Source organism: Saccopteryx leptura, chromosome 1 (genome assembly GCF_036850995.1).
Source record: "Saccopteryx leptura isolate mSacLep1 chromosome 1, mSacLep1_pri_phased_curated, whole genome shotgun sequence".
In the NCBI taxonomy this organism is placed as follows: Eukaryota; Metazoa; Chordata; class Mammalia; order Chiroptera; family Emballonuridae; genus Saccopteryx; species Saccopteryx leptura.
In genome coordinates, this window is record NC_089503.1 from 246604912 (window position 1) to 246619950 (window position 15039).

A 15039-nucleotide genomic window follows, 5' to 3' on the forward strand; every position below is an offset into this window, starting at 1 on the left:
AAATCCCGATTTTTCCGTGTAACTTTGGGCCAGTGAGCCAGCGCCTCTCCGTACTGCATCTATAAAACAGGTGACCGTCATTTTAAAGAGGGTTGGAGACAGGATTTTAAAAGCAAATGTGTTTTAAGTGTCTGGCATGTAGTAGGTGCTCAGGAAAAACGTTTACACCCGGTTCCCAGGGGTATTTGGCAAAGTTAATCTTGAGCATTAATGGTAGAACTGTTGGCATGACTTCATCTGTGGTCTGGGTGGCTTTTGATGAAGGCTGCTGGAGAGGGAACCTCCATGTGTTTAGTTCCTACTGTACACAGAGCTATAAACTTGCATGACTGGACAGAGATAGCTGTCAGGGGTTGAAACCCCCTTTACACTCCAGTAAATTGGCTGGGTTGGGGGAATGAGATCGCTGTGTCTCTATCTGGGTGGACTTCACCTTCCAGGGTGGAGCTTCAGTTGACTCACACACAAGGTACCTACTGGGTTTTAGATCAGCCCAGAGGGGTAAATTGAAGCAGTAGGGGGTACTTGGATCTCTGAGGCCACACTGCCTGAGGCCTAAGGACCAGGCAGTTCTGGTTTCTGCCACCTACTCCTAGGCTGCAGGAACAGCTCCCAGAATCCCCTCGCCAACTCTGTGCCCCTTGTCCTTCCTCTTGCCATTGTTCCTGGAGGTGGGATTGCGAAGGGTAGAGAGGACTGCAGCCTGGGAGCCACTTGCTGGGGGCTATTTGATTTGATAGGTCCTGTTCCTCTGGTTATCTCTCCTCTCCAGTGTTTGTGTCCAGCTCCAAGGGAGGTTGAGGAAGGATGGGAGGAAGGTCTAGGCCCCATCCTCTCCAGAGGTCACCTTGGGGAGCAGTCTGAGGGGGTCTAGCTACTCTGTACCTACCTAGTTGGGTTTCTGGCTGAATCTGTCTTTTATTCCACCATTCATCCATTTCTCAAACTTTGCAGAGCCTGTTTGTTGGGAACAATGCTGGGATCCCAGGAGCCCCATTCCTGCCTACCAGGAGCCCCCAGACTGGAGGGGTATAAGGAAGACAGGTGGACTGGGACATCCCAAGTTTCAATAATCAGGGATGGGGGGGCATCAAGGACTTATTTCCTGGAGGAAGAGACAGTGGCACTGGAGGTGTGAAGGATGGATAGGAGTTTGCCAGGGAGTACAGCGCTGTGCAAAGGCCTGGAAAGGAGGGCCCAGCAGAGGCTGATGGCCATCACCAGAGTACCCAGGGAGACAGTCCAAGAGGAAAGACTAGACACTTCCAAACTGATGATCTAACAGGATAATTTAAAATGTTTTTAGCCCTGGTTGGGTAGCACAGTTGGTTAAAGCATCATCCCAGGCCTGACCTGTGGTGGCGCAGTGGATAAAGCGTCAACCTAGAAACGCTGAGGTTGCCAGTTCAAAACCCTGGGCTTGCCCGGTCAAGGCACATATGGGAGTTGATGCTTCCTGCTCCTCCCCCCTTCTCTCTCTCTCTCTCTCTCTCTCTCTCACTCACTCTCTCTCCCTTCTCTATAATAATAAATAAATAAATAAAAATCTTTAAAAAAAAAAAGAATTTAAAGCATCATCCCAATATGCCAGGGTTGCGAGGTTTGATCCCTAGTTAGGGCACATACAGGAATCAGTGAATGCATAAATAAATGGAACAACAAATTGATGTTTCTCTCTCTCTCTTCCCCTTCCTCTCTCTCTAAAGTCAACAAATTATAAAATAAAATAAATATATTTTGGATTCCATGGTTAAAACATAGGAAATAAAACAAAGAGGAGTGATTGGGTGCCCAGGGAAATTAGTTAACTAAGGAGGGCCCCCTGAGGAGGCAGCGTTTGATCTGAGACCCAAGTGGCAGGGCCAGCAGTGTGCCAATCCTGAGAGTGTGTCCCAGGCATAGTGACAGCCAGGGAAATGGTTTGGAGGTGAACCAAACTGAGATGGGCTGAGGAGTTAAGGTTGACCCCCCTGGAGGCCTCCGTATTCATGAAGGTGAACCTATATAAGCTGGGACAAGCCTGGCCACCTGCACTTGTCCTCCCACCTCTCAGGGACTCTGGCTCCCTGGTGGCTGTTTGTTTTCCTTCTTCTTTATTTTAAATGTTTATTTATTGATTTATTTTTTAGAGAGAGAGTAAGGAAGAGAGAGAGAGAGAAACATCAGTTTGTTACTCCACTTATCTATGCATTTATTTGTTGACTCTGATCTAGAATTGAACCCGCAACCTTGGCATATTTGAGGCTTGATTGTGAGCACTGACCTGTTACCTGGGAACTGCAGGGCAAAGAGTGAGACCCCTTCCTCATCCTTTTTTCTCTCTCCTCTGCTCTCTTTTCCCACTGTTGAGAGTCAGGAAGGCTGCTCTCCTGGGAACCTCTAAGAAAAGTCACTGGAGTGCATCTGTGAAGGGGTCTTGGGCCAAAGGGATATTGAACTGTGCTGTGACAAACTGGGGAGGGGGAGTCATTTTTATAAGAAACCCAGGGAGCAGGGCAGCCTGGCAGAAGGCAAGAGGTAAGGGATGGGAGCCAGACCTCATGTCCCCCTTTCTCCCAGGGTGTGCTAGCCTGGGAACTTGTACTCCAATAGCTGTGTTCTTGGTATGTATGAAAATAACATACACCACATCCCTCAGTCCCACCCTCTGTCAGCTCTGTTATCGTGGCAAGTGATTTAACCTCTCTGTGCCTCAGTTTCCCCATCTATGATATAGGATAACAGTGGATTCAATGAGTGGATTAATGAGATGGGACATATAAAGTGCCTGAAACAGAGGAAGGACTTCATCCATTCTGTAAATAGTTATTGAATCTCTGATATGATTCAGGCACTCAGGACTCCACTATAAACAAGACTCTGCCCTCCGGAGCCAGTATTCTAGAGGGGGAGATGGACAGTGAACAGATAAAAATATATCTAAGGATTGTCAAGGGATCACAAGTTCTATGAAACAGAACAATCTATCAGGGATAAGCACAGAAGGTGGTCTGTTGTGAGGCAGGAGGGGGTTACAGTTCTAAACAAGGTGGTTGAGAGGCCTAATCAAAGAGGTGACATTTAAGCTGAGACATGAGGCAGTTGAGGGAGGTAGTCAGGGGGAGAGCTGTAGGAAGAGAGTTTCAGGTGGAGGGAATAGCATGTGGAAAGGCCCTGGGGCAGGAACATGCCTGGTGCGTTGGAGGAACAGTGAGGAGGCCTGTATGGCTGGAGCAGAGTGAGCTCCCTCTGCCTGGCAAGCCTTGTTGGATCCCCCCAGGGGCAAAGCCAGACCTTCCAGAGGGAAAGATACCAAGAACTCACCTTTTCTTTGCTCCCAATATGATTTGGTTCATTTACCTGGGGTTTCTCAGTTTGGGCACTCTCAGCATTTGGTTCTGGACCATTCTCTGTGATGGGGCCATCCTGAAAACTATGGGGGTGTTGAGCAGCATCCTTGGCCTCCATGCACTCAATGCCAAGAGCATCCCCAGTTGTGACAACCTGTAATGTCTCCAGACATCACCAAATGTCCGTTGGAGAGAAGAATCATTTCCAGTTGATAATCACTGACTTGAATTCATTTTCAGATGGAAAAGTTGAGATCTCAAGAGAGGTAGCAACTTGTCCACAGGCTTAAATCATGGGAATGTCAGATCAGGGTTCCCCATTGAGGGTTGGGGGATCCCCGAGTGCTCCAACAGATATGCTGTGACCTCATGTCCACCATCCCTGTTCTCTTTCTGTCAGGTGTTGGATATGGAGGAGCTGACCATATGGGAACAGCACACGGCCACGGTCTGCAAGGTGAGGCTTCCCTCTCCCTGAGGGGTGCCAATGGAAATGAAGGTTTGGTCCTGATGAGAGAGCCTTTGTCCTGGAAGGAAGCAGAGCTCATTCTGTCTCTGATTCCCCTTTAGGACCCCCGCCGGGGCTTCGGCATTGCAATCTCTGGTGGCCAAGACCGGCCTGGTGGATCCGTGTTTGTGTCCGATGTGGTACCCAGAGGGCCGGCTGAGGGCAGGCTGCAGTGAGTATCCTGGCAGCTCTGTTTGGACACATCAAGAGGAGGGACCTGTGTGGGCCAAAGCCAGGAGGCTGGAAAGTGCCTGGTGCCTTCTAGCTCTGTCAACACGGGGCTTCTGGCAGCAGGACAGGGTCAGTGATTTAGTTCTCACTCTCCCCAAGGCACTTCCTGGACGCTGATGCAGTTACTAGGTCAGAGTGGCCCCAGGGTGCACCTGGACTGAAAAGTCCTGAAAACCTTTTTTTCATTTTTCAGTTACAGTTGACATTCAGTATTATATTAGTTTCAGGTATACAGCAGCATAGTGGTTATACATTTATATAACTTACAAAGTGATCCCCCAGATAAATTTAGTACTGTACTTACTTGATAACGTACATAGTTATTACAATATTATTGACTGTATTCTCTGTACTATACTTTACATCCCTATGATCTAGAAACCTCTCTTTGGCTGGAGGGAAGGGGAACCAGTGTTCTGAGCCCATGGGGGCAGGAGACTCCTGGGAGTTATTTGGGAAAATGGTTCTGGGACCCAAGTGACTGATGGGTGATATGGCTCAGCCCAGAATCAGGGACCAACTTCAGAGAAAGAAAGAATATGAAACACAGGTGAGGAGAGAGAAAAGCAGGAAGGGGGAGCTGAGAGAAAAAAGTGAGGGGGTTATAGAGACACCACTTGTAATTCCAGTCTCCCTTATATGGTCTCATTGTATGATTAGCGTGGGTTCTACAAGCAGCCCCGTTTTATAGATAAGGAAACTGAGGACCAGAAGGATAAATGCCTTTGTGAGCCTTCAGACACCAGTGAATTAGACCAGGGGTACCTTGCCTGAAGGTGGGCACTGGGCAGGTGCCAGGGCCTTCAAGGGAAGGCCTAGGGAGAAGGGCTCCTGTGTGTGACCTCCTCTCTGCAACATGGCTTTTTCCCTCAGGATAGGGGACCAGATTGTCATGGTGAATGGGGTGTCCATGGAGAGCGTCACCTCCACCTTTGCCATTCAGATACTCAAGACCTGCAATAAGATGGCCAACATTGTGAGTGGAGGTTGGGTGGGAGGGGCAGACCCTGGCTCAGGCACCTCTGCCCCCTGCGAGCCCCATTGGTCCTGTGGCACAGGGGTGGTAAGAGTGTGAGCAAATGGGGTCTTGTTGCCATTTCACAGCATGGATATTGAGGCCTAGAGTGGCTGGGGTCCCCAAGGGCCACCCAGTGGATGAGACAGAGCAGTGAGCTGGTTATCCCCCCACCTCCCCTAATAGACTGTGAAGCGTCCCCGGAAAATCCAGCTGCCCACCACCAAGGCCAGCCCCTGTGGCCCAGGACACCAAGACTCAGATGAGGATGTGCCCTGGCGGCTCGAGGAAGCTGACCATGGCCGGGGCTATGAGGGTGATACATCCAGTGGGTCTGGCCGCTCCTTGGGTGAGCGCTCCCATCGACCCAGGGCAGGCTGCCGGAGCCAGGCTGGCAACCATAGGTGCAGAAGCCTGAGTTGGGGCTCCGAGGCCAATGGGCTGGCCCTGGTTTCCGGCTTCAAACGGCTTCCACTGCAGGATGTGCAGATGAGACCAGTGAAGTCGGTGCTGGTGCGAAGGAGGGAGAGTGAAGGTGAGCTGGCTGCACACAGGTTAATGGCGGTGGGGCTTGGTGTCCCTACAAAGGGACAATCCCTTATTGTATGTGGTTGGCAAGATAACGGCCCCAAAGACATCCCCATCCTGGTCCCAGGACCTGTGGCCATGTCAGTTCACGTGGCGAAGGGACTGGGCAGACTGAGGTGGCAATGACCCTGTATTCCCCGAGAAGCCCAGTGTCATCACAGGGTCCTCCTAAGAGGGAGGCAGGAGGGTCAGAGTCAGAGATGGAAGAGGCTGCGCTGTTGGCTGTGGGGATGGAGGAAGGGTTCTGTGAGCCAGAAAGGCAGTGTCTCTGGAAGCTGGCAAAGCCCAGAAACAATTCTCCCTGGAGCTTCCTGTGCAATGACATAGAATTCCTGCAGTGACACTCTGTGTCCTGTCAGGTTGTCAGTATCAGAACAGCCCCTGTATGATTGGGAGGGAGCCAAGTTGGACCCTTCCCTGTGGGACAGTGGCCCTGGTAGCAGGAAGGCCAAGGGTACACAAGAAGGCTGAACTTTGAGAGAACCTGGCAGCCCAGACCCCAGGCCATGCCTCAGTTTCCTTCCTCTCCCCACAGAGTTTGGGGTTAAACTGGGCAGTCAGATCTTCATCAAGCACATCACGGATTCAGGCCTGGCTGCCCGGAACCGCGGGCTGCAGGAAGGAGATCTCATTCTACAGGTGAGTCCAGGCTTCCTATTGAGTGCGGGGCAGAGAGACCAAGGCCAGAAGTGATCAGTGCCACTGAGAGCTGGCCCTGAACTGTTTGGCTTCCGCACTGTTGCCGGTTTCCCAAACACTGGAGATGGCTTTCCCCGTTTCTCCCCTCACCACCCCTGCTTTCTGCATCTGCTGCTACTCCACTGCCAAATGTCAGTTTTTAGTGCCTCCCTTTGTGTTGTCTTTTTCGAGTATCTGGAATCATTGGTCATCTGACTACAGCTGATTCCCAGACCTGCCCTAGGTGGTTGGTGCTAATGGGAGACCAGGCTTAGAGGAGCAGCTCTGCCTTAAAAGCTGATTTCCTTCTAACTCTGCTCCTGAAAAACTGTTTCTAGTGATGCCTAGTGTTTGATTTCCAAAACATTTTCAGTTGATTGTTTCTAGAGTCTTCTGAGTAATCTATTTCTAGTGAGCCTGAGGAATTGTCTGTTTCTAGTGGTTTGGGCCAACACTAGAAGCAGCTTGGTGTGGAACTAGAACTCACAATCTCCAGGATTACGAAAAATAGACACTCCCAAGGGAGAATGTGAGAAAGGGATATTTGATGTGAGTAGAAATGACATAAGTCCTTCCTAGAAATTGAGTTTCTAATCTGCCTCTAAATGCTTGTTTCCAGTATGTACTAGAGTACTTTTTTTTTTTTTGAGAGAGAGAGAGATGAGAAGCATCAACTCATAGTTGCAGCACTTTGATTGTTCATTGGTTGCTTCTCATATGTGCCTTGACTGGGGGGCTCCAGCTGAGACAGTGACCCCTTACTCAAGCATGTCAATGATCCCACACTCAAGCTGGCAACCCGGCACTCCAGCACGTGAGCCTGCACTCAAGGTGGATAAACCTGTGCTCAGGCTGGCGACGTTGGGGTTTCGACCCTGGGACCTCAGTGTCCCAGGCCGATGTTCTAGCCTCAGCACCACCACCACTAGTCAGGCCCTTCTACTATCTTAAAGTGTCCTCTCCCTCTCTTCTAATGAAATGCGCCTTAGTGTCTTTGTGTCTCATGAGGAATTTCCCTTTCTAGGGAGATGAGAGAGTCAACCTGTTTCTAATTTCCCCTAGTGTTCTTAAAAATTTGTCTGTTTCTAGAATCTTGTGGAAGTTAGTTCTTGACATAGACTTCTCTCATAGCAGGAATCTTAATTCTATCATTTTCTTTTGATATGTCTGTTTCTAGTATTCCCCTATCTCTCATTAATTCGTGTCCTTTCTTCCTTCCTGGTTCGTTTTAGATCAATGGGGTGTCCAGCCAGAATCTGTCGCTGAGTGACACACGGCAACTAATCGAGAAGTCAGAAGGGAAGCTGACTCTGCTGGTGCTCAGAGACCGAGGGCAGTTTTTGGTGAACATCCCACCAGCTGTCAGTGACAGTGACAGCTCCCTCCTGGAGGGTGAGAGGCCAGGAGGCAAGCCCTGGGGGAAGGTATTGAATGAAGGGCAGGGGAGGCGAGAGTACTGGGCAGGGTCAAGTTGGAGTCAGTGAGCCTGGCCCTGAGAGGCTCAGAAAGGGATAGAAACTACTCAAGACCACACAGCAAGTCAGAGATGGAGTTACCTGGCCAAACCTGACTCTGATATCTAGGTCCTTTTGCTTAGAGGGGCCTTGATGTTCCCCTGTGAAATGGGTCCAGTCTGGAAGGCATGACGATGGCTGATGGGATGCTCTCTCCTCTACAGACATCTCAGACCTCGGCTCAGAACTGTCTCAGGCTCCACCATCCTATGTCCCACCACCGCCCCAGCACAGACAGCAGAGTCCCGATGCCAGCCGAACCAACTCCCCTGTGTATGTAGCCCCACTGGCTAGAATGGTTAAGCAGGAGGGGAACATGAGTATATCTTTTCTAGCTGGAGTAGCCTTTAGGGTACAGTCCTGGTGGTCTGCATGGAAGAGGCTTCCATTCACATATAGTCTTTCTTACCTACAGTTTGTGGCTTTTGGTTCTTGTGTACTGGGAGAACCAGATATGACTTGACTTAAAGCAAAAAGACCAGATTTCATAATGTATCCTAGAACCCTTAAAATGTATAAGCCAGCCCTGGCTGGTTGGCTCAGTGGTAGAGTGTGGGCCTGGAGTGTGGATGTCCCTGGTTAAATTCGCAGCCAGGACACACAGGAGAAGTGCTCATCTGCTTCTCCACCCCTCTCTCTCTCCTTTCTCTCTATCTCTCTCTTCTCCTCCCACAGCCAAGGCTCCATTGAAGCAAAACTGGCTGAGGCGCTGAGGATGGCTCCATGGCCTCCGTGTCAGGCGCTAGGATGGCTCTGGTTGCAACAGAGCAACGCCCCAGATGGGCAGAGCATCACCCCCTAGTGGGCAAGCCGGGTAGATCCTGGTTGGGCGCATGCAAGAGTCTATCTCTGCCTTCCAGCTTCTCACTTCAGAAAAAATACAAAAAAAAAAAAAAATGCATAAGCCCTTTGACCCACTCAGCAAGTTCCTTTTAGGGATTTCTCTTGGGGGAAAAATAGCCATGATGTATGTGGGGACTGGAGGATGCTTGTTCATTATAATGATGTTTATAAAAGGGGAAAATTGGAATTACCTTGTATTAGTTTCCTGTGGCTGCTATAACAGAGTGCCACAAACAGGATGGCTTAGGACAATAGAAATTTATTGTCTCCGTTTTGGAGACTAGAAGTCTCAAATCAGGATGTTGGCAGGGCTGTGCTCCCTCTGAAGGTTCCAGGGGAGAATCTGTTCCAGCCTTTCTCCCAGCTTCTGATGGCCTCTGGCATTCCTTGGCTCCTACACAGCCATCTCCTCCCTGCGTGTCTTCGCTGTCTTCTGTGTTTGTCTCTGTGTCCACATTTTTCTATTTTATAAGGACACCAGTCATATTGGGTCAGGGGCCCACCCTGTTCCAGCATGACCTTTTCTTTACTAATTATTATCTACAACAATCTTATTTCCAAATACCATCCCATTCTGAAATATTAGGGGTTAGGACATAAGATGAATTTTGAGGGGATACAATTCAATGTCTAAAAAAGCATAAATGCTCAATACTTGGGGTTTATTTAGCTAATGAGCACCTCACCTAAGCTTTCAGCACCCTGAGGAGTAGGGGGTAATTTACACAATTTATACAGGGTTATCTATCACTGTGTAAATTACCCCCAAACTTAGCAACTTGAAACAACAATAAATATTTATTATGTCCCATAAGTTCTGAGAGTCAGTAATTGGTGAGCATCTTAACAAGTGGTCCTGATTTCTCAATCTCATGAGGTCACAGTTGAGACGTTGTCTAGGCAGTAGGCTTTTGGGGGTGGTTGATCCATTCCAGGTTCACTCCCATGGCTGTTGGCAGGAGGACTCAAATCATTACCAGGTGGGGCTTGTACTTACTGTTCTCTAAAGTGAATGATCTAAGAGAATATCAGTGAACCTAACGTCAAAAGTGTCAGCCTTCACTGTCGCTGTATTCTGTTGGTCACACAGGCCAACCTTGGTTCAGTGTAGAAGAGAGACTACAGTAGGCCATAACTACCAGGAGGCGGGGGTCTCTGGGGGTCATCTCGGAGGCCAGAAGAGAACTTTAGGGTAACTCTTTTTATTTTTGTACTTTAGAGTGTTAATTAACAATGACGAAAGGAGGCAATGCATGTGTGTGCTTAGCCCATAGTAAATGCTCATTGTGTTGAGTGTCTTCCACTCTTTATTATGATTATAACATATCCTTGCCAGGAAATACTAGACAGCCATGAAAAATAATGTCTTGGAGATTTTATTTAAAAGACCCAGGGAAATGTACTTTGCGTCGTGTGGAGTGAATGAACCTTGTGGTAGAATGACATAAGTTTGGGGGGACTTTTGTGTGCTTTTACTGGGCATTTCTCTTGCACACAGAAGGATCTCTGGACAAATGGGTCCAAGTAGCTTGACAGGTTTCTCTGGTGCAGACTCCTTATTCTACCAATTTGTTTCACGGGGTGCGGGGTAGAAGTATAGTATTTTCCAATTTCTTTCCCCACTTCCACTCAGCACTGGGGTTTCACAGGACAAACATTGGAAACGCTAATATATGGCCTGATATAGATTTCCCTTCAAAAGTATGTATTTCCCCACACATGCATATTTGAAAGCGTCTGAAAAGTCTGGTGAGTAACTCATCCCTGTTTACAGTGGGCTGGTTTTGCAGGGGACTTTCTTCTCTTCATGTGGTTTCTCTCTCAGCTCAGTCTGCTATAACAGAACGCCAAAGACGGGGGGCTGACACAACAATCACTTCTCACAGTTCTGGAGGCTGGAGTCCCTGGTCAAGGTGCCAGCAGGGTCAGGTTCTAGTGAGGGCCTCTTTCTGGCCTTCAGATAGCTGCCTTCTTGTTGTGTCCTCACCTGGTGGAGAGAGTGATCTCTAGTGTCTTTGTTTTGTTTTTTTTTAAGTGAGAGGAGGGGAGACAGAGACAGACTCCTGTATGTGCCCCTACCAGGATCCACCTGGCCACCTTCCATTTGGGGCTGATGCCTGGACCAACCAAGCTACTGGCTGTGAGAGAGGGGAAAAGAGAGAGAAGGGGAGAGGGAGGGAGAGAGAAGCAGATGGTCCCTTATCATGTGTGCCCTGACTGGGGATTGAACCCAGAACCTCTGCACGCCAGGGCAATGCTCTATCCATGGAGCAACCAGCCAGGGCTTCTGGTGTCTCTTACAAGGACACTAATCCCATCATTGGGGCCCCACCTCATGACCCCACCTAAGCCGAGTAGCCTTCCAAAGGCCCCACCTCCTAACACATCCCACTGGAGGTGAAGGCTTCAGCATATGAATTTGTAAGGGACATAAACATTTAGTCCATAGCAACATGTAGAACTATTCCCTAATATTAAAACAATAAATGACTATTTGTCCAAGGCTCATTTCATCTTGATCTTGCCCACCCTGAAACCTTGACTCACTTAATTCAGCCATCCCTAGACCTCATGGGAGGAAACAGGCTGAGATGGGGGTGGAGGGAGCAATGGACTTGCTATCACATGGCTACAGAAGGGCAGAACTAAGATTTAAATGAGTTCAGATAAATAAAAATTCTAAAAATCACTCCTCGCTATCCACTCCCACACCTCACCCCAAATCTGTTTGCCACCAGGGAGAGCTCCCAGCTTCAGCAAGAAGGTTCCATGGATTCCAGAACCATCTTGGGACCAGGTGAACAGAGGATGGGTGGGTGGTGACTCTGAGGATCCTTCCTCTGACTATTCTAATCCCAGCCAGTGAGGCTGTGCCAGGTAGAGTGGGAGAGGTTGGCATGGGCCTAAGTGGTCAGAGACAGTTCCCTGGGAAGGACTGAGGGCTGGGTGACAGCATTCTACGGGGTAGCAACACCCTATAGCAAAGATTTGGTGGCTGGATTGGCCACGTGCTTGAGAAATAGACCAGCTGCTCCCTTTCAGACACTCCCAGGCAAAGCAGCTATGACATCTACAGGGTACCCAGCAGTCAGAGCCTGGAGGATCGTGGGTATGTGCCCCAGGAAAAAGCTCACCAACTTGAAACTCCCACATCCCTGGGATACCTTCCCAGTCACCATATTCCTGCCTTCCTCCACCAGTGTGTCGATGGGACTACCACAGGTCCTGTGTGGCTATTTGGGAAACTGAGGCCCAAAGGGGGTGGGGCTCTCCCAGCGATGCCCAGGGCATCACCTCTCTGCCCATTCTGGACTGACCTGCCTCTGCCTCCACTGCAGGTACAGCCCTGACTCACGGGTGGTCCGCTTCTTCAAGGGCACCAGCATTGGGCTGCGGCTAGCTGGAGGCAATGATGTGGGCATCTTCGTTTCGGAGGTGCAGGAGGGCAGCCCAGCTGAGGAACAGGGCATCCAGGAGGGAGATCAAATTTTGCAGGTGACCTGGGGTGGCTGGCAGTGGGTGTGTTGGTGTGCCGGAAGATACTCCCTAGTCTGTTACAGCTTGTGTCCTACCCCTGGTCTGCTGAGAGCTGGTGTGACCCTCTGTCTGGGTCTGTTATTGTCTCTGTCATGACTCTGAAGGCTGGTGTCTGTAGCATACTGTCTGTGTCAATATATCATTGTTCCTGTCATGACTCTGTGACTGTCTTGACTCTTTGGAGTGTCATAAAATTGCCACCGGTGTCATGACCTTGTCAGTGCTGTGACCCTTTTTCCATGTCTTGATGATGGCAACCGACCAAGCTCATTTTTGCGTGTACTGATTGCCGTTCCTGTGCCCTGGGTTCTGGGTCAGCACTTTCATCTGTCTCTGGTGCCCATGCTGCTACAGGATAATACCCCTGTTGGCTGTCTCCAATCCCCAGGCCCTTTGAAAGCAGCTCTGGCAGCAGTTGGGGGTGGGCTTTGTCCAGAGGAAGAACTAGGATCTCATGCCCAGAGCTTCATCCATCCCCTATTCCTTTCTTGGCAGGTGAATGATATGCCCTTCCAGAACCTGACTCGAGAGGAGGCTGTGCAGGTCCTGCTGGGGCTGCCACTGGGCGAGGAGGTGGAGCTGGTGACACAGCGGAAGCAGGACAGTGAGTTGAGCGGGGAGGGTCTGTGTGTGGTCCAGTGGTGAGGCCCACTCCCTGGGAAGGGGTCAGGTCAGGGCAGCAACCCTGCTGGCTCAGAGCTTCTCCCTGTCCACAGTCTTCCAGAAAATGGTGCAGTCCCGTGTGGGAGACTCCTTCTACATTCGCACACATTTTGAACTGGAGCCCAGCTTACCCTATGGCCTGGGCTTCACCCGTGGTGACGTCTTCCACGTGTTGGACACGCTGTATTCAGGCCCTGGGCAGAGCCACACCCGAGGAGGCCACTGGCTGGTGGTACGCATGGGCCGAGACCTCCGGGAGCAGGAGCGTGGCATCATTCCCAACCAGAAGAGGTGGGGACCGCTCCCCCCTTCAGTCAGGCTGCCCTCTCAGCCTCAGTTTCCCTACAATGTTACTTCCTAGCAATGTTGATGGTTCAACCTGAGGAGATGTGCAGAAGGCTCAGGGTCGCACTTGTGTGGGTTTCCCGGGACTGCTGTAACAAGTCGCCACAAACTCAGTGGCTTTAGTCCACAGTTTAAAAGTCACAAGTCCGAAATGAATGTTTTAGGGCTACAGTCCAGGTATGGGCAGGGCTGGTCCTTTTGAAGTCTCCAGGGAGAATGGTTTCTGGCCTTTCCCAGCTTCTAGAAATGTTGCATCCCTGGCTCAGCCCCTTCCTCATCCCCACAGCCAAGAGTGCAGCCTCTTCCATCCCTGACTCTGACCCTCCTCCCTCCCCTATGAGAACCCTGTGATGGCACTGGGCAGGGGTTTAACTCCAACTGCAGAGTCCTTTTACCATGTGAGATGACATGTACACAGGCCCTGAGACTGGGATGGGGACATCTTTGGGGCTATTATTGTGCTGATGCCAGTGCTCACTAATCTCCTCAGGGCGGAGCAGCTGGCCAGTCTGGAGGCTGCCCAGCGGACCATGGGGTCTGGGCCTGGCATCTCGGCGGGCTCTGGTGGACGGGCCGAGTTCTGGCGACTGCGGGGTTTTCGGCGGGGTGCCAAGAAGACCACCCATCGGAGCCATGAGGACCTGTCAGATCTGACCAGGCAGGGTCACTACCCACCATATGAACGTGTGGTGCTGCGAGAAGGTGGGACCCAGGCCGAGGGGGTTGCAGAGCCTCAAATAAGAGTTAGGGCATTCTAGTATAGCCTTCAGAAGCCACGATGCTTACCTCTCTCCTTCCACCAAAAATTCCCACTTTGGTTATTTTAGGGCACAGATGGGACAAGAAAGGGCTTCATTCCTTAAAAATTAATTCCTATAGGCCCTGGCTGGTTGGCTCAGTGGTAGAGCGTCGGCCTGGCGTGCAGAAGTCCCGGGTTCGATTCCCGGCCAGGGCACACAGGAGAAGCGCCCATCTGCTTCTCCACCCCTCCCCCTCTCCTTCCTCTCTCTCTCTTCCCCTCCCGCAGCCAAGGCTCCATGGGAGCAAGGATGGCCCGGGCGCTGGGGATGGCTCCTTGGCCTCTGCCCCAGGTGCTAGACGCTCTACCACTGAGCCAACCGGCCAGGGCCTTCGCTATGCTTTCTGATGTGTCAGCTGCTGCCACGTGTGGCTGCTGAACATTTTAAATGGGGCTCATTAAACCAGATATGCTGAGTCAAACCATACACCAGATATTGGAAGACTTAATATAAAAAAAAGTAAAGATTTTGATGCCTGACTGGCAGTGGTGCAGTGGATAGAGCATTGACCCGGGACACTGATGACCCAAGTTTGAAACCCAAGGCTGCCAGCCCCTTGGTGGGCAGAGCATCGCCCCTGGTGGGCATGCCGGGTGGATCCCTGTCGGGCGCAAGCGGGAGTCTGTCTGACTGTCTCTCCCCGTTTCTAGCTTCAGAAAAATACAAAAAAAAAAAAAAAAAAGAAAAAAAGAAAAAAAAAATTAATTCCTATATTCAATAGAAATATGAGAGCCACAGCCTGACCAGGCGGTGGCGCAGTGGATAGAGCATCAGACTGAGATGCAGAGGACCCAGGTTCGAGACCCCGAGGTTGCCAGCTTGAGTGTGGCCTCATCTGGTTTGAGCAAAGCTCACCAGCTTGGACCCAAGGTCGCTGGCTCAAGCAAGGGGTTACTCGGTCTGCTGTAGCCCCACGGTCAAGGCACATATGAGAAAGCAATCAATGAACAACTAAGGTGTTACAATGAAAAAAACTGATGATTGATGC

General features: G+C 50.4%; 1 protein-coding gene across 7 annotated transcripts in view; it reads left to right on the top strand.

Moving 5' to 3' along the window:
* TJP3 (tight junction protein 3) overlaps positions 1–15039 on the top strand; it is a 37215-nt gene that overhangs the window by 12072 nt on the left and 10104 nt on the right. For 6 of the 7 annotated variants that reach the window (XM_066343650.1, XM_066343658.1, XM_066343651.1 and 3 more), the window contains 13 exons: positions 3730–3786; positions 3900–4009; positions 4942–5044; positions 5270–5618; positions 6207–6310; positions 7582–7741; positions 8028–8136; positions 11445–11503; positions 11749–11815; positions 12045–12201; positions 12739–12847; positions 12960–13197; positions 13742–13953. In XM_066343650.1, coding sequence (XP_066199747.1) covers positions 3739–3786; positions 3900–4009; positions 4942–5044; positions 5270–5618; positions 6207–6310; positions 7582–7741; positions 8028–8136; positions 11445–11503; positions 11749–11815; positions 12045–12201; positions 12739–12847; positions 12960–13197; positions 13742–13953 — 1825 coding nt within the window. In that variant the 5' untranslated portion in view covers positions 3730–3738. The other variant, XM_066343661.1, reaches the window with a different exon arrangement.